This window comes from Narcine bancroftii, chromosome 6 (assembly GCF_036971445.1).
Source record: "Narcine bancroftii isolate sNarBan1 chromosome 6, sNarBan1.hap1, whole genome shotgun sequence".
Classification (NCBI taxonomy): domain Eukaryota; kingdom Metazoa; phylum Chordata; class Chondrichthyes; order Torpediniformes; family Narcinidae; genus Narcine; species Narcine bancroftii.
In genome coordinates, this window is record NC_091474.1 from 28,304,446 (window position 1) to 28,327,092 (window position 22,647).

Below are 22,647 nucleotides of genomic sequence, written 5' to 3' on the forward strand. Positions count from 1 at the left end.
AGCCCCTTTGTTGTTTCCCACCCCCACCTTAAACCTGCACCCTCCAGTTTTTGACTTCCCTACCCTGGGAAAAAGACTGACCCATCACCTTATCCATAGTCTGATGGTTAACCCAATGCCCCCCCCCCGCACCCCCATACCTTGGCGCTGGTGATGGTTCCATAGGGGGAGAACTCCTTCCTCAGACGCTCATCATCAATCCCATCATCTAGATTCTTCACGTATAGGTTCACTCCCTAAACACAAGGAGCCAGAAGAGCTTCAGAGCCCAGGAAATGAGCAGCACATACAATGTTCCACCAGAGTTTGTTTCCCTTTTCTGTATAACCAGTGGTTCCTCCCTATAGTGCAGGCAGATTCCAGCAGGGATTTCCTCAGAGCCAGAGCACCTCCACTTCCTCAGCAGTTTATGGAGGGTTGGTATGACATCAGAAACCCTGGCAAATTTCTACAGAGGTATGGTGGAAAGTGTGCTGACCAGCTGCATCATGGTCTGATATGGGGACACCAATACCTCTGAGCATACAGCCCACAACACAGGCAAAACCCTCCCCACCATCAAGAACATCTGCAGGGAATGCTGCCATTGGAGAGCACCACCAAAGATCCACTACCCAGCACATGCTGTTCTCACTGCTGCCATCAAGACTCACACCACCAAGTTCAGGAACAGCTGCTACCCCTCCACCAGACTCTTCAACAAACTCAGACTCATTTAAGGACTTGCTTTTGCAGATTGCAATACAGAGGAAAAACACAGTTTTTGGCACTACCAAAAGAGCATCACTTCAATGAAAAAATTAATTAGTACAAAGTCAGGGCAGCACCAGGGCACTGTTGGGTCCATTCAAGAGCCTAATGGCTGCATATTACATACAGAATAAAAGCTGGGTAAACTTCTTTCAAAGGCAGAAGAAGGTCCATCAGGGATGGTGTGGGGCTTGGCTGGGGAGAGATTTCTCCCATTTCAGCAGGGAATTCAGAATCATACAGTACAGAACAGGCCCTTTAGCCCAACTCTTCCATAATGACCAAGTTAGCATTCTGGGCTAGTCCCATTTTCCTATATCCTTCTAAACCCTTTCTGACAATAGATATGTCCACATTACTTTTTAACACTTCCTTCAGCAGCTCATTCTCAACAGGACAGACTCCAAGGACAGGGATGTAGGTCAACTGGGAATGGAAAGGAGGTGGGACAAATAGGATTACAGTCAGTGAGTTGCCCAGACCTGGAACATAGCATCCAAAAGTGTGGCAGAAGCAGATTCAGCAGAAACTGGGAACTGCACAGATCGTCACAAAATATCTCTATGGTTATGGAGAGGGAATGAGATTAATTGGAGAGATATTGGCAAAAGGTAGCTGGCACCGTGCAATGGACAGAATGGCCATTGGTATGATGATTGAACAGCAGTTACAGAAAAGGAGAAGCAGTTGGTGAGAAGGTTTTCACAAGCAGGAGAGATTCAAACGAGGAGATAGAGACTATGTTCATTGAAAGCTGGTGGGGGTAGAAGAAACATCAAGTTGAGGAGTCTCTTTCCCCAGAAGGTCATGGAGGCCAGATCACTAAAAATGCACACACACCCACTATGTGCTCATTGGTAGCCCCTGAAGACAGGAACATTGAATCCAAAAGGTGAAAGTGGAGGTAGGCAACTGTTTAATGGGTCAGGGGATTGGGGACTGGGGAACTGGCCCAGAAGCAGAGATGACCAGCTATGGTCATGGTGAACAGTGGGACAGGATTGAGGGGCCAATTGGTCATCCATGTTCTGGTGAAGGTCAGTGTGGACACTCCCCACTCACCTGGTAGCGATTGTTCCGTTCCTGTTTCATCAGTTCAAACTGGCGCCGGAGCACACTCTGTCGTTCTGCCTTCTTCTGAGCCCGTCCCACATAAACAATCCGACTGTTGACCTCCTTGCCATTCATCTTTGCCACGGCCTAAACAGTGATGAGCAAGGGTGAGACAGGGAGGGCTTCCCCTCCAGCCCTACCCCGGAATACAGAGCAACACCAGTTTGCTACCAAGGACTATTGGATGCAGCCCAACTCCAGAGAGATATCAATGGCCCAGGATTCCAGAAGCAGCTGTAACCTTGGCTCCAGTGTAACATTCAAGGCCACTGACAAAATTAAAAAGATTTTTTATATATATATATAAAACTACTTGTTGCAACACACAATTTAACCCATGCCAGCCTACCAGGAGTTAACCCTACTTGGCAAGCTGTTTGCAGTGAGAAGTTTGTGGGAGCTCAGAGACAGGAGGAATCAAGCTCATTGAAAACTTCAAGACTTCCGACAGCAAAAGGCCAACCACACAGGGCAGCCAGGTCCAATACAGACACCCAATTTAGGCCCAGAAACCTTTTCTGAATAGAATCATGGGGTCACACAACATACAAACAGGCCATTTAAGCCCACCTCATCCATGCTAACCTTCAGCCACACATTTACATTCACACCACTAGTGTGGATAGTGTTCCAGATGTGGTCTAACCAAAAAAGGACTCACCTTACGTGCATCTTCATGCTTCTCAAAGTTGACAAACCCAAATCCCCGCGAGCGGCCATGTTGATCAGTCATCACCCGGACACTTAGCGTCTTTCCTTGAGAGAGAAGAGGGGGCTCTGGACATCAGTCCCACAATGTCATCGGAAGTCAAGGGCAGGTAGATTTAGCCCTCAATTTTCCCCACAAAACCTCCTTTCCCTTCCCCCACCCAACCCTTGATGGCATGTTTCCCAACCCAGTCCAGGAATCCTCTCCCAACCTCATCTATGCTTGTCCTTTATTTTGCTCCAAGCTTCCCATCTTCATCCAAGCTGTGGATAACCAGCCCTGACATCACACAGGTCATCTCAGGATGCGACCATGTTGGTGGGACCGCTGCAGACAGCTGGGCTGAAAGCAATGGCAGGAAGCCAAGAGAAGTAGCCCCACCACCTCAGGGGAGTGACTGCCTGCCTGAACCATTTACACCTCCTGGCTACATGACCTTCCCACTTCTAACACCAGCCTCTGTCTTCTGCTTCTTCACTGCCATAGAGAAGCCCAACACCGACTGGAAGATCACATATTCAGCTCGAGGACCTCCAACTTTCCAAGTTTGGATAACCACAGTGGCCTTTTTACATTCACCTGGCCATCCCTGCCCACTATCCCCTCCTAGCCTGTTCCATTCTGCCTCTGTTACTCATCAGAATTTCTTCTTCCCTCAGTCCAGGTCCAGACTTGCTTGACAAACAAGTCAACGCAGTGGTAAAAGCTAACTTTTTCCAGCTCCACACGATCGCCAAAAATCAAATCATGCCGGTCAATGAAGGACCTCCAGAAAGTTATCCAGGCCCTCATTTTCTCCCATTTAGAATAGGAGCCAAGAGGTGGGGGGGGGGGGGGGCGGGGGGAACATATCAGCCCTTCACTGATTGCCATACAACTCAGAATTGATTTTAAAGTTCTCCAGTTTATTTACAAAGCCCTTCATGGACTAGCCCCCTCCTATAATCACTGATCTTCTAATGCACTACTCCACTTCAAGACTCCCGCACATCAGCTAATTTAAGGAACTTGGTTGTTCCACGCTTAAATCGCAAACTCGGGGAGATTACACCTTCACTATTGCAGCCCCCAAAATGTGGAACAACGTTCCTCACTCCATCAATTCAGCCCCTTCCTTTAACTTAAATCCAGGTTGAAGTTGTATTTTCACTTGCAAGCATTTTGAGGGAATTGTTGATTACTGCCGTGTTGTATGTACAATTCTGAACCTAGAGTACCTGTTTAATAGCTGCTCAAGTGGAGATGTAATTTATTATCTGTACAGCACTATGGTCAACACAAGTTGTTTTAAATGTGCTATATAAATAACAAATTGAACTAATTGTCCACAGCATCTTTCACCTCTGCAGATGCCATTCGACCAGAGTTCTTCCTGTGCCATTTCCTTGCTGCCAAGCTCAACCTGCTGGGAAGCCTCCACTAGGCTAACCCATATCTGATCTCCACCCATTGGCTGCCTCTGTATTTCAGGGCAATTGGAGGTGGCCAATAAACATCCCACTCACAGATACACTTTGGCTTCATATCATTTGATGGGAACCTCCATCCTTGCTCCGAGACCATGAAACTGGCCCACCCTCAGCTTCACCCACTGGTGAAGGTTCAGAACCCAGTCCCCTGCTCTCTCCACAATTGTCCAATGGCAGGCCGAGATGTGGCCACCTCTCCCACTTGCAGAGACTGGAAGAGAGTGCAGTTTCATGTGAGCAGAACAAAACCCCAACCTTGGCCCCTCTCGCCCCATTCACAGCTACTGAGCATCCCCAGTCAGACCCCACACCCTCACCACCAGCTTATGCATCACAAGAATGAGACAGGTCTCCACACATAGATCAGGAACTGAGTGGGGGGGGGGGTTGCTGGGCACAGTGTCTCAAACTGACCAAAAACACTGAAGATCTCCCGCAGCCGGCTACTGCTCATGTCTTCTCCAAAGTTCTTGATGTAGAGGTTGGTGTATTCCAGAGCCTTGCTGCCAAACTCTGCCTCCCGCTCCTTGTGGGATTTGAAATGACCCACGAATCTTTTACAAACAATAACCAGATCAGTAATTCATGAACAATAGCAGTCAAAACTAATTCTCTCTCATTATCAACACCTAGTTTGTCATTTACATTAATGACTTGGGTGACAATGTAGTGAGCAAGTCTGCAGACAAGTGAAGATTGTTGTGGAGTAGGTTTACATATGTCAGCACAACACTGTGGGCTGAAGGGCCTGCATTGTGCTGGAATGTTCTGTTATCTGAGATTACAACAGGATTGAGATGTACTCAGAACATGGGACAAAGAATGGAAGATGAAGTTTAACCAATACTTGTGAGGGGAATTTCACTTTGGTAGGTAAAACTTAGGGAGAGCTTACATGGTGGATGTAGAGCTCAAGGGAGTGTTGTTGAACAGAAATATTGACAGGGATATAGTTTCATAAAAGTGGAGACTCAGGTCAAGAGTTGTGAAGATGGTGTTTAAAATGCTTGGCTTCATTGTTCAGAGCACTAAGTACAGGAGCTGAAACATTATGTCACAACTATAAAAGATGTTGTTAAATCTGCACTTGGAGTGCGTCAGACCCCCATTCCTCAAGCTCTCTTTACTCACCTGTTCCTTCACTATCTTGATCCCCAACCAGATTCAATGGGGACAAGTATTCCACTGCTCAATAACTAAAACATTACAAGTTTCATAACATGAAAGCAGAAAGTCTGCTTGGCTTCTACAGCCAGCTACAAAACAGCCTGATCACTGACTTGGAGGGTCTAACAGCTACCAGGAGTAATACAACGAGGTGGGTCCATATCAGGAGAAGGTTCACCCTTACCTGCTCTGTCCATTGCAGAGATCTACACAGTTCATCCCTTGAGTGGAGAACCTGTGCTGAGTGGAGGTCAACTTCTGGACAACAGCTCAGAGTCAGCCTTAACCATCTGAAATTCCTCAAGAATCCAACACACCTGGAACTTGCCTCACTAATCGGCCCTCACCTCCCTCCCAATGTATTCCTCAAAGCATCAAATGGTGGGAGCTTGCCTGCACCTTACTCAATGTCACATCTCAAAATAGAGATTATGAATACCCAATTTTAAGTCACAAATTCCAACTGCCCTTGGACAAGTGTCCCATTCTTGGAGACACACAAGGCGAGAGAGAAGTGCCATCCAACATGTCCTGAACAATATAAAGGTAACAGAATATCATTGACCCCATAGATGCTGCCTGGCCTGGCACAAGTGCCCAACATTTCATTTATATGCATTTACATTACCAAGTGCAATTACCTCTGATCCCAGGTTAACAGCAATGCTGCCCAGCAAAAGAAAAAAAAACACACTTGCAACAGTTGAAGTCAGAAGTAAAACAAGATCTGAAACAGACTGCCTTTACCAGAGAGGCCACAAATTAGTGCAAACCTGAAAATAGGTGTAAAACCTCTGGATTAAAAACATTTAACCAGAATGGGAAGTGTTTTCCTAACACTTTCTCCAGAGGATTAATGATTGCCTATATTTAGTTTGCAAAGCACCTCATGCAAATTCAGGGACAACAGCATTTGTTTGTGACAAGTTTGTCTGCTCAGGATCCACTTCTCTGGAGGCCAATAGATCACAGGGAAGGAGAATAACATCCCACTGAAGACACCCTGTCATGCTCAAGAGCAGCCTGACCACCATCATTCAGGTGGAATTCGAGCAGTAGAAAGAGAAGATGGGTTACATCAGTCCATCCCTGAGCAAACCACAGGAATCCAGTCACAACCTTTTCTCTGGGTGGGAAAAGCGAGCAAATCATAGTGGGAACATGTGAATCTGAAGATGGGCCCTCACTCTCACCCTCACCAGCAACTACACTTTGTGAGGAATTGGAAGAGATTTGGTAGGTCACCAAAGACTTTGCAAATTTCTACAGGTGTACCATGGAGAGCATTCTGACTGGTGGCCTCCCTGTCTGGTGTGGAGGTTCATGCACAGGAAGACTAGAGAGTTGTGAACTCCCCCAGTGCCATTAATTGTCCCTCCATTAAGGACATCTACAAGAGGCAGTGTCTCAAGAAAACAGACTAGCCCTTAAGGATCCTCATCACTTAACTTTAGGAAGGAGGTACAGGAGCTTGAAGTCAATACCCAGCAGCACAAATACAGCTTCTTCCCCTCTGCCATCAAATTTCTGAATGGACAATGAACCACTGACACGACCTCACTTTATCCTATTTTTGCACTAATTTATTTATTTTAAAATGTGATTTTATAGCTATATTTGCACTGTGATCCCACCACAAAACAGATTTTGTGACATGTTCATGACAATAAATTCTGATATCACTGTGAACCAATAACCTGAACATTCCACAATCTGCACATTTTTGTTGTTCCCAAGCATTAAGATTTCACAGGTCTTGTGGCAAGATTCTGCACCAATACCCAGAATCTCAAGCCCACCATGCACATTGCCCTGGGGAGGAGACCATCACCCATCTCCTTCTCAATTGCCTATTTGCCAAGAGCAGGGAAGGTAGGCAGTGCAACACACAAAGGTGGTGAAGAAACTCAGCATCCAGAGGGAGTAAATGGTAGCCAATGTTTCAGGCCTGGGCCCCTCCTTAAGGTATACATGCAGGGAGGTACACATATCATGTAGGTTGTGGTCTTGATTCAACCTGAACAGCAGTAGAAAGCTAGACCATGTGCTCTCTCTCCTTAGGGAGACCTGTTGGAAAAGCATCTGCTGGGAGAAAGATGCTATCCCCTGGGTGAACCTGGTCTTCCAGTACAAGGAGACATCTACTGCCAACAAGCACATTCCAAGGATAATGTGCTGAGGACTACACAGGAAAAGGCCCTTCCTCACAGAGGGGCTGGGACCTCTCCACTGGAATACATAAAGGACACTTGTCCTGTTGCTCTGTGACTTCCATCAGTCTGGAACACTGATGTTGGCCAATTTTACATGCAGTACATTTTGGGAAAAAATAACAAGAATTTTTACTTTAAAAATCATGGTTAGCCCAACACTATTATAGTACCAGCAACTTGGGTTCAAATCTTCTGATGTCTATAAGGAGTTTGTATGTTCTTCTCATGACTGTCTGGGTTTTCTCCCACAATCCAAAGATGTACAGGGTTAGTAGGTCACATAGGTGTGTTTGGATAGTGCAGGCTCATGGGCGGGAAGGGCCTGTTACCACGTTGCATCTCTAAAAGGAGTCAAATCAGATCTGCCCTCAAGAGGATCCAGCAACAAACAAGATCCTAGAGACACATTCCACACCCCCCCCCCTGCCCCCACACCTCTCCCTTCTCTCTGAGAAGATGCTTACACTTTCCGATCATTGAGCAACATCCCGTTCATGGTTTCGATCGCTCGGTTTGCTGCTTCCTGCGTCTCAAAGTGAACAAAACCGTATCCTTTAGACCCGCTCTCATCGCTGACCACCTACATAGAGAGAAACAGCTTCAAATAAAAAGTGATAGACCACTCACACTCTCCCCACACTCTGGGTAAACTCAAACCGCCCCCTTACCCCAAGATTTTATCATTCTACCTCCAATGATATTCCCATCTCTCCCCCCCCCACAAACTCCCAAAATCCTTCCCCTTCCCCCCTGTGTGACCCTCTGAGAGTTGTGGAAGGAATTGATCACAGTTTCAGTCAATCTTGCAAAGTGTACCAGTTGGAGATTGAGAACCAAGGGTTCTTGGGCAGTTAATTTCATTCCTCACTCAACTCCTGGAGCAAATGACCACCTGGACTCTACTGGACTTGCACAAGGTGCACTCTGACCTCCAACTTCCTAGTAAAATCTACCGCACACGAAGCTTCAATGTTCAACCAAGTTATTGAGGATGGGTGAGGCCAGGGACTAAGTGCTGCTGTCTGGATCACTCCAATAGAAGTAAAATGCCCCTTTGATGTTCATGACACATACATCCTAAACCCACTTGTGTTAACGTTGACGGGGCAACCATTGGCCAGGATACATAGTAACACAGCAGATAGACCTACCCCATAGCTTCAGAATTCCAGGTTCAATCCTATCTGTGTGGAATTTGCATATTCTCCCTGTGACACGTGGATTCCCCCCCACCCGGTGCTCTAGCTTCTTCCCACATCCAAATATATGCAGGTTAATTGATTGCTCAAAATTGCCCTGATGCGTGGGTAAGTGATGGGAACATGGAGAAGTGGAAGGGAAAATTAGTGGGGTTTTAGAACACCATTCAAACTCGCTTGGATCCTCCAAGACAAAGGATTTTGTGCTGCAAGGGAAGGCAATCACTAAAATGTCAGAGAACTTCAGCACATTGGCCTTCAGAGTACTGTTGTGTACTAGGACTTTAGAAAGACCTTGGACAAGGTCTCACATGGGAGGTTTTTCCATTGGTACAGATATCCTTTGATTTACACACTTTTCAAGTTTTATGCCTAATGAGCTTGTATCCAGGTGCAGGACCATTTTTAACCAGGAATATATTTATCACTGTGACATGAAACTATTGGAAGATCGTTTTATCCTGAGATTAAAGTTCATAATACTTACTCAGGCCTGTGTGCGGGAGGGCGGGGTTTGCGGGCGATTGGGTTGGACAACGACAGGGCGGGGGCATCTGCTCTTGCTGCAGGTCGGCATCTCGGCGGATCAGCGGCCCCATCACCGTGAGTCGCTGGTCGGCCTGCGGCAGGGAGGGGGAGTGGGCAACGGTCCTGCCGAGGTCAGGCCCGAGGCCTCCAGTTCCGGGTGCTGGGAAGCAGCCTTGGCTTCCCCTGACACCGGCTAGGCCGCGCTGCGGTGGGGGGGGCGGGCAGGGGGACACAACAGTGCGGGGGAAATCGGCTCTTGCTGCAGGGCGGCATCTCGGCGGATCAGCGGCCCCGTCACCGTGAGTCGCGGGTCGGCCTGCGGCAGGGAGGGGGAGTGGGCAACGGTCCTGGCGAGGTCAGGCCCGAGGCCTCCAGTTCCGGGCACTGGGAAGCGGCCTTGGCTTCCCCTGACACCGGCCAGGCCCCAAAACCAGAGTCCACGGTGAGACCCTGCAACGTAAACAGAGGAGTTGGGGGCGATTAGCGGGCTGACACCAATGCATTCTGGGATTTGTAGTATTAGCTGTGCATGCGCTATACTGCCGCCGCGGCCAGCGGGCCACCTCTAATACATTTTTGAAATGATCTTGCGGGCCAAATATAATATCGCGGGCCAGAGTTTGACATGTGTGATCTAGATGATCAGGTGATAAATTGGATTAGCAAGTTTGCAGATGACAAAAATTGGAGATGTAGTGGACAGTGAGGAAGGTTTTCTAAGCTTGCAGAGAGATCTGGGCCAGCTGCAGTGGTAAATGTGGGCTTGATTTTAACATTGAAGAAAAATATGGATATGGACATGGATGGAGGAGTGTGGAGGGATGTGGAATGGATGCAGGTCAGTAGGGGCTAGGCAGAATAATAGTTTAACGCAGACTAGAAAAGTCAAATGGCCTATTTATCATTCCGTAATGTTCTGTGTTTCTACTGTACTGTGTGGGATGTTATGGTGAAGTTGTACAAGACAGGTGAGGTCAAATTTGGAGTATTGTGTGCAGGCTTGATCCCTTAATTGCAGAAAATACATCAATAGGATAAAGTGCAGAGAAGATTTATTAGAATGTTACAGGAAAAGAATAAACAGGTTAAGACTTTATTCCCTGGAAAGTACAAGAATGAGGGGAGATTTGAGAGATATTTACAATTATGTGTCAATAGAGTAAATGTAAACACTTTCTCTCTCCTCCCTCCCCCCCCCCCCCAATCAACCATCAAAGGTGAGTAAGACAAGAGGACATGGGATGAGGGAAAGGTGAAATGTTTAAAGGAAACACAAGGGGGAGCTACTTCACCAAGAGTGGTGGGAGTGTGGCACAAGCTGCCAGGTGAAGTGGTGAATGTGGGCTCCATTTTGACATTCAAGAAAAATGGATGGGGTATGGAGGTCCAAGTCAATTGGACCAGGCAGAATAATAGTTTGGCTTAGACTAGATGGTCCAAGGGGCTGTTTCTGTGCTGAAGTGTTCCATGGAATGTTCAATTGTTTACTTGGTGCTGTCTGTAGAATTGACTGCTGCCTTCACTGTTATGGTTGGATACAGAAGCATGTCTTTTCAAATCAAGCTGAATGTTGAGAAGTTTCTGGTTGTAAACACCACATTCCCCACACTCTTACCTTGCAGGACAGAATGTTTCCAAAAGCCGAGAATGTGTCATACAGTGCCTTGTTATCGATGGAATCATCCAGGTTTTTGATGAAGATGTTCCCCACTCCCGACTTGCGCAGAGAAGGATCGCGCTGAGACCACATGATGCGGACAGGTCTCCCTTTAATGACCTCGAAATTCATCGTGTCAAGGGCACGTTCAGCTGTGGGGGTGGGGGATTGGAGGAAGAGGTTACTGCTTACCCCATTGGCCCCATGCAGGGCACATTCAACCTCCACTACATCACAGCAGAGCCACATATTCCTAGTTAAATAGATGGGAAAAGGCCTCTCATCCCATCTCATCCTGGATGCCTGTCCACATTAATCCCATTGGCCTGCAATCTTCCCATAATCCCCTCAAACCTTTCCACTCCACGTACCTGTCTAAATACATTGTAATTGTGTTGTCTGTAGCTTGGTTCCTGGTGTAACAAAACAGTCACCAGTGCTTAGTTTGGATTGCTGCCCCAACACCTTGTACACAGTGTTTCTACAAACAATCATGCTGGATCCAACAAAGCTTTTCCAAGCATTTGGTCAGTGGGATTTCATTAACTGCTGATGGAACCACATCACGCTGAGCACCTCTGGAGCAGCACTGTGATTTGAACCTCACTTTCACTTCTGCTCCAAACTCCTACAGGAGTATCAAAAGCCAGGGTACAACACAACTTGCAGAGGAACTGGATCCACAAACTACAAATCATCATTTCCCTTAACACCAGGCTTGCTTCTAATAGCACAACGCCTAATAGCTTGAACATGCCTGGGACTGTCTGATCTCAGAAGCTAAGCAGGCTCAGGACTGGTTAGTACTTGGAGGAGAGACCACCTAAGAACGTTAGATGCCATAGGTTTCTGTGAGGGATGCTGGACAAAGTGGAGACTGTGTCTTGCGGTAGACAAAAGTTAAAGAATTTTATGCATGTTACATTCGAAATGTAGTATTATGTGGCAATAATGGAACCTCCAATCTTTTCCCATTCCATTCACATCATCACCACCATTCAATATAACTGTTCCTGTCTCACCTTTACCCCATATCCATTCAACATTAAGAAATACCATACCACTTTCTAGTGATTTCAGTGGCAGACAGCTCTGCAAATTTACAACACACCCTCCCCATCCCCATGTGGATAAAATCTTCATCTCAGATCTAAACAGCCTACCCCAGTGGTTTTCAAACTTTCTTTCCACTCACACACCACCTTAAAGTGCTTTGATTAGTAAGGGATTACTTACAGCGGTATGCAAGTGGAAAGAAAAAGTTTGAAAACCACTGTTTTTAATTGCACCTAATTGACCTTTGCACAGTCTCCAAAGGAAATGGGACAATGACCATTTTTTCTCAAACAAAATATTTCGGTAACAATTGGGTCGAGCAGTGATTCTCAACTTTCCCTTCCCACCCACATCCCACCATCCAGCAATCCCTTACTAATCACAGAGCACCTGTGGCATAGGGATTACTTAAAGTGGGATGTGAAGGGGTGGGGAGAGTTTGAAAACCACAGACCTACCTTGCATTTCAAGGTTTCTGCTGTTTGGAGCTCAAAAGGCAAGAGGAGCACAAACCCAGGATGCCTTATTCTGTCAGAATGTTGATGGGCTCAAGCCCAAAATGCTGGTTATGCATCTTTACCTCCTGTGGAGGCTGCGAGACCTGCTGAACTCCCCCAACATTTCTGAGTTTTTACTACAATCCACAGTGCCCGCAGAAGTTTGTTTCATTCTGGAATTTTGTGGGTTTCAATGAGAACCCCCTCATTTTCTTTGAGACTGCATTGAAGATAACAATCAAACCAACCATCCCAGGACCAGTCAGGTAAACCTCCACAGCACTCCCTCCAAGGCAAGAACATCCTTTTTCAGATTAGGCACATTGATCTGACAAAGCCCCACCAAGGCTTCTGTCCAGATAGTTTTTCCTGTACTCAGACCCTCTCACAAAGGCAGCCAAGCAAGGGAGAACAGTTACTGAGAGCAGCTCCACTACATTAGAACTAGGGAACATAGCCTCAAGATTCAGGGGACAGATGAAGAGGAACTGCCTCTCCCAGAGTGTAGCAAATCTGTGGAATTCTTTGCCCAAGGAAGCAATAGAGGTTGCCTCATTAAATGCATTTAGGGCACAGATTTTGCATGGTAGGGAAGGTTATGGGGAACAGGTGGGTAGGTGGAGCCAAATCAGCCATGATCTTACTGAATGGCGGAGTAGGCTTGACAGGCTGAATGGCCAACTTCTGCTCCTGTTTCTCGTGTTCTTTTATTCAATTATTCAAATTTAAATTCTCAGGAGGTTTGGACTCTTGTCTCTCAATCAGTAACCCTGCAACTTATCACCATTCTTGACCTCACTCACCATCAGCAGGCTGCTGGAAGTTGATGTAGGCATAGCCCAGGGACCTACGAGTGACCACATCCCGGCAGACACGGATGGACATCACAGGCCCAGCCGGAGAGAACTTCTCGTACAGCATGGCTTCTGTGACATCTTGGTGCAGGTCCCCAACGTACAGAGAAGCAATGGGATATCCAGGGCCAGCAGCATTCATTCTCAGTGTTGGCTTGGTTCTGCAGGGAAGGTCAACAGACCAAGTGAGAAGATGGTTTCTGCTATTCAAAATTCCTTTATAGTCAGAACAGTATTACACAAAATTGCCTTCGGCACAAGGCAGATGAAATGTTACCGTTTGTATTACCCAGTGCTTCTTCCAGTCCTCATTACCATTCATCACACACCTTGCAGTCTCATCAACATGTCACATCAGACAATTGGCACAACAGGTCAGAGGCTGAATATGCTGTGGTCTGCAAGTCACAGAGGTGCACAGAGTCACGTCCAAACTCCATGCCCCAGTTACCATAAATTGAAACCCTGTTGTTTGCACAAGACTCATTACTCCCTCAATATTCAGGAGTCAATATACAAGTCTCTTAAACTCTACTACTGTGTCTGCTTCCACCACTACATGTGACAGCCTATGCCAGCACCCACCAGTTTTAAAAACTTGTCCTACACATCTCCTTTAACTGCCCCCACATAAAACCTAAATGCACATCCTCCAAGTGATGCTTTTACCCTGGAAGAGGATTCCAATCATTTCCTTATTAATGCCTCTCAGAACTTTATAACCCTTCATCAAGTCTCCCCTCAACCTCCAGAGAAAACAACCCAGGTTTATCTAACTGTCTCCAAGCTCAGACCTCTGATGCAGGTGACATCCTGGTAAATCTCTCTAGTACACTACAAATTTTCATATCCTTCCTGTAATGGGGTGATTGGAGTTGCAGACACCTCCCCCCCTCCCCAGGGCGGCTGCACGCACCCTCCTCCCCCCCACCCCAGGGCGGCTGAACGCACTACCCCCTCCCCCCCCAGGGCGGCTGAACGCACTACCCCCTCCCCCCCCCAGGGCGGCTGAACGCACTACCCCCTCCCCCCCCCAGGGCGGCTGAACGCACTACCCCCTCCCCCCCCCAGGGCGGCTGAACGCACTACCCCCCCCCCAGGGCGGCTGAACGCACTACCCCCCCCCCCCAGGGCGGCTGAACGCACTACCCCCCCCCCCAGGGCGGCTGAACGCACTACCCCCTCCCCAGGGCGGCTGAACGCACTACCCCCTCCCCAGGGCGGCTGAATGTACTACCCCCTCCCCAGGGCGGCTGAACGCACTACCCCCTCCCCAGGGCGGCTGAACGCACTACCCCCTCCCCAGGGCGGCTGAACGCACTACCCCCTTCCCAAGTGCAGCTGAACAATACCTCATTTGTGGTTTTAGATTCAGATGGGAGATCTTTTGGCAGGCCAATGCTGGGGCACAAGGGGAGGCAAATTTGTGCAACATCATTCCTTCGGTGAGCAGTTCTCACAACCAAGTTAAACACGTGGCAGATAAATCTGACCACAGCCCAGAAAGCCCAGTGCAGAGGGCTCCTCAAACAAAAGGATTAGCCAGATGCATCCCCTTCTGAATAGCAGTCAAACACAGTATGAAAAGTTGTTGGCCATAGGAAGGAAATCAATAAATCAGAAGATTCATCAGGATGTGGCTAGGCCTGGAGAGATTGAGTTGTAGGGAGAGGCTGGACCTTCTTTCCCTTGAGGTAAAGGGACTAAGGGGTGATTATATAAAGGTTAGAGGATGGATTATGTGAATACTTCGTCTTCTTCCCAGGTTAGATGATTCTAGAACTAGAAGGCATAGATTGACAATGAGAGGAGAGAGATTTAAGGACTGAGAGGTCACTTCGGCACTCGTTCTGTATCTGGAATGAGCTGCTAAGTAGGTACCGCTATACTGTACAGAAGACATTTGGATATCTTTGGAGCTCTATGGATAGGAAGGGGTTAGAGAGACCAAATGTAGATTAATGGGAACAGCCCAGAATGACAAGTTGGACAGCAATGGCAAATTGGGTCAAATGGCCTATTCTCTTGTCAGACTCTACAAACGAAACAGCCACACAAGAAACCAGAGAGGAACACACAAAGCCAGAATGCAGAACCTGCAATGAAAGAGAAATTCCTCATCAACCTCAAAGCTCAAAAATCACTCCTGAGAGTAACTAGTACTAAAACATTGGCAATAACTGATCTGAGACCTGTGAACTGAGAACTATCTAAATTCCATGATCCCTCCCAAAACCTCCAAGAACCAACATCAAGCAGACATAACTTGCAGTGAGAGAGAGTGACTACAGGACACTCCCATTCCTCATGTGCACCAATGCTGCCTCTGGTCAGCTACTTTCAGATGTCCCAGAGGGCATCAAGGTTTATGGGGGGGAGGGTAGAGTGGGAGAATAGATCAGCTCAGGATAGAATGGTGCTACAGACTCGACGGGCCGAATGGCCGACTTCTGCTCCTAGGTCTTCTAGATTGGAGATCTGGTTGGAACAACCCACCTTGTGGCAGCCTCTGCCCAGTTTTCTTTGCCTACTTTATACCCTACATCTGAAATAACAGGGATACTTTCGCCTGAAAGGTTCCTACATGAGACACACGGTCTAATGCATAGACTCACAACCTCCAATCGACCGACCGCGTTACAAAGGCGAGTACAGTAGAGGGGAGGGTGGCTTTACATAGACATTGCTCGTTTTAAATAGCCACCGACTCCCTCTCCCAAAGTGCAGTGGGAGGAGAAAAGTCACGCCCAACCACTATCGGAGAATGGTTCCTCGATACAAGTTTGGGGCAAAGTCCCGGGCGGGAGTCGCCGTTAACCTTCACCCCTGCTCGCTCGGTTTATACCCAGCGCACACCCCAACAGCCCCATGGGCATGAAAACCCCTTACTCTAAGGGACCAGGTCTTCCCACGAGAGGGGAATCTCTCTGCAGGGAGCCCATACCCCGGCCTGAGACCGTTCTGTATGTGCGGTACACTCTTCCCCCCAACCCCCGGCCCCCAATGCCCCCAGCTCTGGCGACCGCTGTGCACAGAAGGGGCTCATCCCGTTCCCCCACAGAAGTCACCCCCACCCAGCAGCCAACACCATAACAACCTGTCCTGTCCCGGCTCTTCTCTCTGCTTCTCTTCTTGACCTCGAGCTATTCCTCTTGCAGGTAACGGCCGCCCAAATAATTAAAGGTCAACCCACAAGTGATAATTGGGCTTGTTATTGGACGCAGATATCTCTCGGCAGAGAGTTTGTCCCAATATTCAGTGAGATCCCATTCTCTTGACTGCAAGGGGCACCGGCGAATGTCTGCCTTAAGGAAGACTAAAGGAAAATGAGTGACAAGCACATTTTCGGGTTAGTTACACAACGAGATAACCCTGAATCTTATCTGTTCCCAACTCTTAGTGGGCAACAATTTGTAATTAAAACACGAAAGTCTGCAGACACCGTGATTGAAGTAACACCACGATGCCCGAGAAACTCAGCAGGCCAAAGTGTTACTCATACCTTAATGAAGGGCTCCAGCCCGAAATTGCTATATGAAGTATGCTGTTTGACCTGCTCAGTTATGGACCTTTATCTCTGGAGACCAAAGAAGACGACTCCAGGGTAGCGTCGAAGAGATTTCAGAGTTATGCAGAAGTAAAACGCAAACATCTGCAGACACGTGGTTGAAGTAAAAACAATGCTGGAGAAACTCAGCTGGTCAAACAATGATCTGGCAGATAAAGGTACTTAACCAACATTTTGGAATCTGAATTTTAAATGGTTTGGGTGGTGTCTTTTAAAGGGATGGGCAGAAATCAGAGACTTTCACCATCCCATTACATGGAGAACTCCCTGCCTCCCCCTCCCCTCTGAAGGAAGTCCTCTTCCCTTCTTACCAGTTCCACTTTTACTGCCACTTAAAACAATCCATGCCTTCAATATTCTAAAAATATGATCCCAATATTCCAAAAATATGATCCCACTGTTTTATTTCCTCCTGGAGTTCCACATAGGAGAGTATAATGCTGCAACAGGCCCTTCGGCCCATGTATTCATGCTGAGTATAGAAACACAGGATTTTGCAAGAACGGGCAGTGCAGGGATGGGAAACAATGAGGTTGGAGACTGACAAGGAGATGACCTACTCCCCCCCCCCCCTCTTTCCCAGCTCTCCACCTCTTTCCCTCCCCATTTGTTGATGTGTCCTCCCTCCCTTATCTACCTATTACTTCCTGAATGTGGGCTTCTGCTCCTCTCCCTATCCCTTCCCCACCCCCCCGCCCCCACCATTTTGTTTGGGCTCTTGCCTACATGTTGCTCATATCTTGAGCCCGAAATGTTGGTTATGTATCTTTATTTTTGCTACATATAATACACTGTTTGACCAGCTGAGTTCCTCCAGCGTTGTGTTTTTACATTTCAACACAGTACAGGTCCTTCGGTCAATGATGTTGTGCCAACCTATATATACCTATCAAAAAAAAAACCTTCCTACCTTGTAACCCTCTATTTTTCTTTCATCCATGTGCCTGTCTCTCTTAAATGCCCCTTTTATTCCAGCCACCACCTCCACTCCTGGCAATGCATTCCAGGGACCCTCAACTCTCTTAAAAAAAAACAACTTAGCCTTGATGTCTCCCCTAAACTTTCCTTCCTTCATTTTGTACATATGTCCTCTGGTGTTTGCTATTCCTGTCCTGGGGAAAAGGTGCAGGCTGTACCTCTCAGAATCTTGTAAACCTCTCTTAACTCTCCTCTTATCTTTTTTTGCTCCAAACAGAAAAGTCCCAGTTCTGCCTCACAAGGCCTATTTTCCAATTCAGACAACAACCTGGTAAATCTCCTCTGCACCCTCTCCATAGCTTCCATGTCCTTTCTGTAATAAGGTAACCAGAAATGAACACAATATTCTAAGTGTGGTCTCACCAGAGATCTGAGGAGTTGCAACATGCACTCAATAACCTGAGTAATGAAGTCCAGCATCCCATGGGCCTTCTTAACTATCCTCTCAACCTGAGCGGTGACCTTGACTACCTTGACTACTTGTATAGCCACTTTTCAGGATCTATGGACTTGAACCACCCCAGATTGCTCAGCACATCAATGCTTTTAAAGTTCTGCCATTAAGTACGTACACCCCCTTATATTTCATTTGGTACGGTGACACCAATACCTGAGTGTAAAACCCTACAAAAGGTAGTGGACACTGCCCAGGACATCACAGGCAAAATCCTCCCCACCATTGAGAACATCTACAGGGAACACTGCTGTTGGAGAGCAGCATCAATCATCAAAGATCCACATCTCCCAGCACATGCTCAGTTCTCGTTACTACCATCAGGAAAGTGGTATAGGTGACTCAAGACTTGTACCACCAGGTTCAGGAACAGCTGCTCCCCCTCCACCATCAGACTCCTCAACAACAAACTCAATCAAGGACTCATTTAAGGACCTGTAGCAGCGGCTACTCTGTTACTGAATGATTGCACAACCAAACGGGTTGAGTTCAGTGAGCAAAACTCGTTTATTCAGGTCTGCCTGACTGGTCTTATACTCCCAGCCCGGACCTGGCTGAGAACCGCTCCAGGGGCCCTGACATCGCCAGGGTGTCAAGTGGGGCACAGAGCGCAGGCTTCTGAGCCTGGTGCAGAGGTTGGGGAAAAACCCCCGATGGCGCCATTCTGGCCGGCTGCCCCGCCGCGTGCGTGACAAGCGGGGCCGGTTCGCCTGCCTAATGGCATGTTGCCACACAGACCCCCCCCCACTCCAAGAACTGGCGCCGATGTCCTTTTTTGCTGGGTGGCCTCGCTTCTTTGGTTGAGCCGCAACCACTGGCTCGTTGGGATCAAGGTGTGCTGGCTTTAACCTGTCCCTCTTACCACCGATGTCCAGAGTGAAGGTGGATCCTGAATGCTGAATGACTGTACGGCCCTTCGTACGGTCTTTGATGGGATGCTGTGGAAGGGCCTTGCCTGATTGAAAAGATACTCTGCGGAATACAGCTCGCTGGGGACGTAAGAGGCCTGTGTGCCATATCTGGGCGGTGGTGGGGGTGTGAAGGAGTCCAACTGGGCCTGGAGGCGGGGAAGTAAACCGTGTGGTTACTGTTGCGGTTTGTGAGGTGCATTGATAAACTCACCAAGCAGGGCCAGCGGTGCACTGTAGACCAGCTCGGCCGATGACGCCTGCAGATCTTCTTTGGGTGTTGAGTGGATGCCCAGGAGTACCCAAGGCAGCTCATCCATCTAGTTGGGGCCAGTGAGGCGGGCCATAAGTGCCGACTTAAGGTGGTGGTGCAATCGCTCGACCAGTCCATTGGCCTGTGGGTGATAGGCCATTGTGTCATGCAGCTCGATTCTCAGTCTGTTGGCGAGCTGTGCCCAGAGCATGGAGGTGAACTGCGTGCCATGGTCGCTGGTGAGGTGGGTCAGGTCGCCGAACCGGACAACCCAACCGGTCAAAAGTGCTCGGGAGCAGGAATCCGTGGAGGCATCTGGCATTGGAATCGTGGCGAATGAGTGGTGCAGTCTACCACTGTGAAAAGGTAACGGTTACCTCGGGAAACGGGTAAGGGGCCGACAATGTCCACATGTATGAGGCTGAACATACTGTTCAAAATCCTGCATGGGCACTCTGGTGTGCCTGTGTACCTTGGAAAGCTGGCAATGGGTGCAGGTTCTGGCCCAGTCCACAATCTGCTTTCGAAGCCCGTGCCAGACAAAGCGTGTTGCCACCATACGAACCGTGGACCTGATGGAAGGGTGGGATAGGTCGTGGATATGGTGGAAGACTTGCCTGCGCCACTGCTGGGGAACCACTGGTCGCGGGGTGCTCATGGAGACATCAATGGTATCATCACCGAGAGGAGTCGGGAGGTCCTGGAACCGCAGGCCCTTGATGGCAGTCCTGAAGGCCTGCATCTCCTCGTCGGACTTCTGATCCTGAGCAAGCTGGTTGTAGTCTAGGCCAGGTGTCAGCGAGCAAATGGCCAGTTGGGAGAGCGCGTCGGCGACCACGTTGTCTTTCCCCACCTTGTGCTGAATGTCGGTGGTGAACTCCGACACAAAGGACAGGCGACACTGTTGGTGGGCTGACCAGGGATCTCTAGCCATAGTGAGCGCCTGAGTGAGGGGTTTGTGGTCGGTAAAAATGGTGAAAGGCCTCCCCTCCAAGAAATAGCGAAAATGAGGCATAGCAAGGTACATGCCCAGCAACTCACGTTCGAAAGCACTAGTGCTCTGGCGGAAGAAGAAGTCAGCTAAAGAATGCCAGTGGTTTCCACTGTCCTAACCTGCTACTCCAGGACGGCACCAACGGCGATGGCAGAGGCATCAACGGAGAGTGCCATATGAAGATTGGCGTGTGGGTGGACGAGCAGTGTGGCCTTCACGAGGGCAATTTCGTGGTTTTGAATGCCCTGTTGGCCTCTGGAGTCCAGGCAAGTGTCTTGTCCTTGGTCGCAATGAGGGCGAAGAGCGGCTGCATGATGCATGCAGGGCCTGGAATGAATCAGTTATAGAAGTTGACCATACCTGTGAACTCTTGTAGCCCTTTGAGGTTGTCCGGGCGTGGAAACTCTCTGATTGCAGCAACCTTTGTAGCAACTGGTGTAGCTCCTTCGGCCGTGATGGTATGGCCCAGGAACTGCACGGACTCTTTCCTGAACTGGGATTTGGCCGGTTTGATCATTAGGCCGAAGTCAGCCAGTTGGGAGAAGAGGGTGCATAGGTGAGACTTGTGTTGTGCCTAGTCTCTGCTGGCGACAAGAATGTCGTCCAGATAAATGAACACGAAATTCAAATCCCTGCCCACCATATCCATGAGGCGCTGGTAAGTCTGGGCGGCGTTCTTGAGCCCGAAATGCATGCGTAGAAATTCAAACAAGCTGAAGGGGGTGATGATGGCCGTTTTGGGGATGTCCTCAGGGTGCACCGGGATTTGATGATACCCGCGCACCAGGTCGACCTTGACACCCTTGCACCATGCAGGTTGGCTGTAAAGTCCTGAATGTGAGGGATGGGGTAACGGTTAGGTACCGTTGCGTCGTTAAGCCGTCGATAATCTCTGCAGGGGCGCCAGCCACTGGAGGCTTTCTGGACTACGTGGAGCGGTGAGGCCCAAGGACTGTCAGAGCGTCAAATGATCCCCAGTTCCTGCAAATGCGAGAACTCCTCTTTCACTATCTGGAGCTTATCCAGCGGGAGCCAGTGTGCCTTGGCATGGACCGGCGGGCCTTGGGTGGGGATATAATGAAACACCGCGAGGTGTGGTGGGGCGGCAGTGAACTGCAGCTTGAGGAGGGACGGGAACTCGTCCAGGATGCGCTGAAACTCGTCCTTGGATGGGCTGACTGTGTCCATCTGTGGCTGCTCTGAGCAGGAGGTGTTGAGGCGAACGGATTGGAAGGTACGGGCATCGACAAGTCGCCTACCTTGGGGGTTGACCAGGAGTCCGTGGGTGAGAAGGAAGTCGACACCCAGAATGGAGGTTGGGAGGGACGAAACGGTGAACCTCCATGAGAACTTCCGCTGGCCAATCTGGAAGTGGATGGTCTTGTTTCCATACGTTTGGATCTCCGTCGAATTGGCTGCACGGAGTGGAGGTCCTCAAGGTCAGTTCCGGAACTTGATGGCTGTGGCCAGGATGACGCTGATCTAGGCCCTGGTGTCGATGAGGAAGCTTCGGCCGCTGATTGCATCCTGCAGGTAGAGAAGGCTGTGTTCTTGGCCAGCCGCCACAGCCATTAACAGGAGCCGGCCTGCTCATTTCCCTGGAACAAGCAGGGCTGACGACACTTCTGAGCTTTGGCTCCCCAGCGCTGGTGGAAGAAGCAGAGGCCTGAAGTGGATGGCTTGCTTCTGGCTATGCTCTTTGAGGCCCCTGCAGAGGCTGAGTGTTCCTCTGCAGCGCTAGAGGAAGGCTTGGAGTGGTCATGGCCGGGACTCGTAACTTGCTGGACTGCTGAGCCCTCTGGGAATCTTTCAAGCCATAGCTCCTGAGCATTTTGAGCTACCTTCCTAGGGTCATCAAAGCTTTCCTGGGACTAACGGCCGGATGTCTTCGGGCATATGGTTGAGCAAGATGCGCTCGAAGAGTGGGCAGATGGTGTGATCGCCCATGAGCGTGAGCATCTCATCCACCAACGTGATTGGAGTTCTGTCTCCCAAGGCGTCGAGGTGCAGCATCCAAGTGGCACGTTGGAGCCTGGAGAGGCCGAGGGAGCCAGTGAGCACCCACTTGATGGTCCCGTACTTATCTTCCGCGGGTGGGTGCTGAATGAGGTGTAGCACTCGTTTGGCTGTGGCCTGGTCCAGGGCGGCGATTACACGGTAAAACTTGGTTGAATCCAATGAAATCTGATGAAGGTGAAACTGAGCCTCTGCGTGGCTGAACCAGGTCTCAGGCTCTTGAACCCAGAAGTCAGGAAGCTTGATGGCTGTAGCGTTGATCGA

The 22,647-nt window shown here is 48.9% G+C and overlaps 1 protein-coding gene across 4 annotated transcripts in view; it reads right to left on the bottom strand.

The window, feature by feature from the left end:
* LOC138737474 (embryonic polyadenylate-binding protein-like) overlaps window positions 1-16,511 on the bottom strand; it is a 34,613-nt gene extending 18,102 nt beyond the window's left edge. The window contains exons 1-8 of one of the 4 annotated variants that reach the window (XM_069888189.1): window positions 16,310-16,510; window positions 13,162-13,373; window positions 10,764-10,957; window positions 7,886-8,001; window positions 4,456-4,595; window positions 2,525-2,619; window positions 1,813-1,950; window positions 141-236 (exon numbers count right to left, since the gene is read on the bottom strand). In XM_069888189.1, the coding sequence (XP_069744290.1) occupies window positions 141-236; window positions 1,813-1,950; window positions 2,525-2,619; window positions 4,456-4,595; window positions 7,886-8,001; window positions 10,764-10,957; window positions 13,162-13,354 (972 nt within the window). In that variant the 5' untranslated portion in view covers window positions 13,355-13,373; window positions 16,310-16,510. Of the gene's footprint in view, window positions 1-140; window positions 237-1,812; window positions 1,951-2,524; window positions 2,620-4,455; window positions 4,596-7,885; window positions 8,002-10,763; window positions 10,958-13,161; window positions 13,374-16,309 lie in introns of all 4 variants that reach the window. The other 3 variants (XM_069888187.1, XM_069888186.1, XM_069888188.1) reach the window with 3 other exon arrangements.
* Between the last annotated feature and the right edge of the window lie 6,136 nt (window positions 16,512-22,647).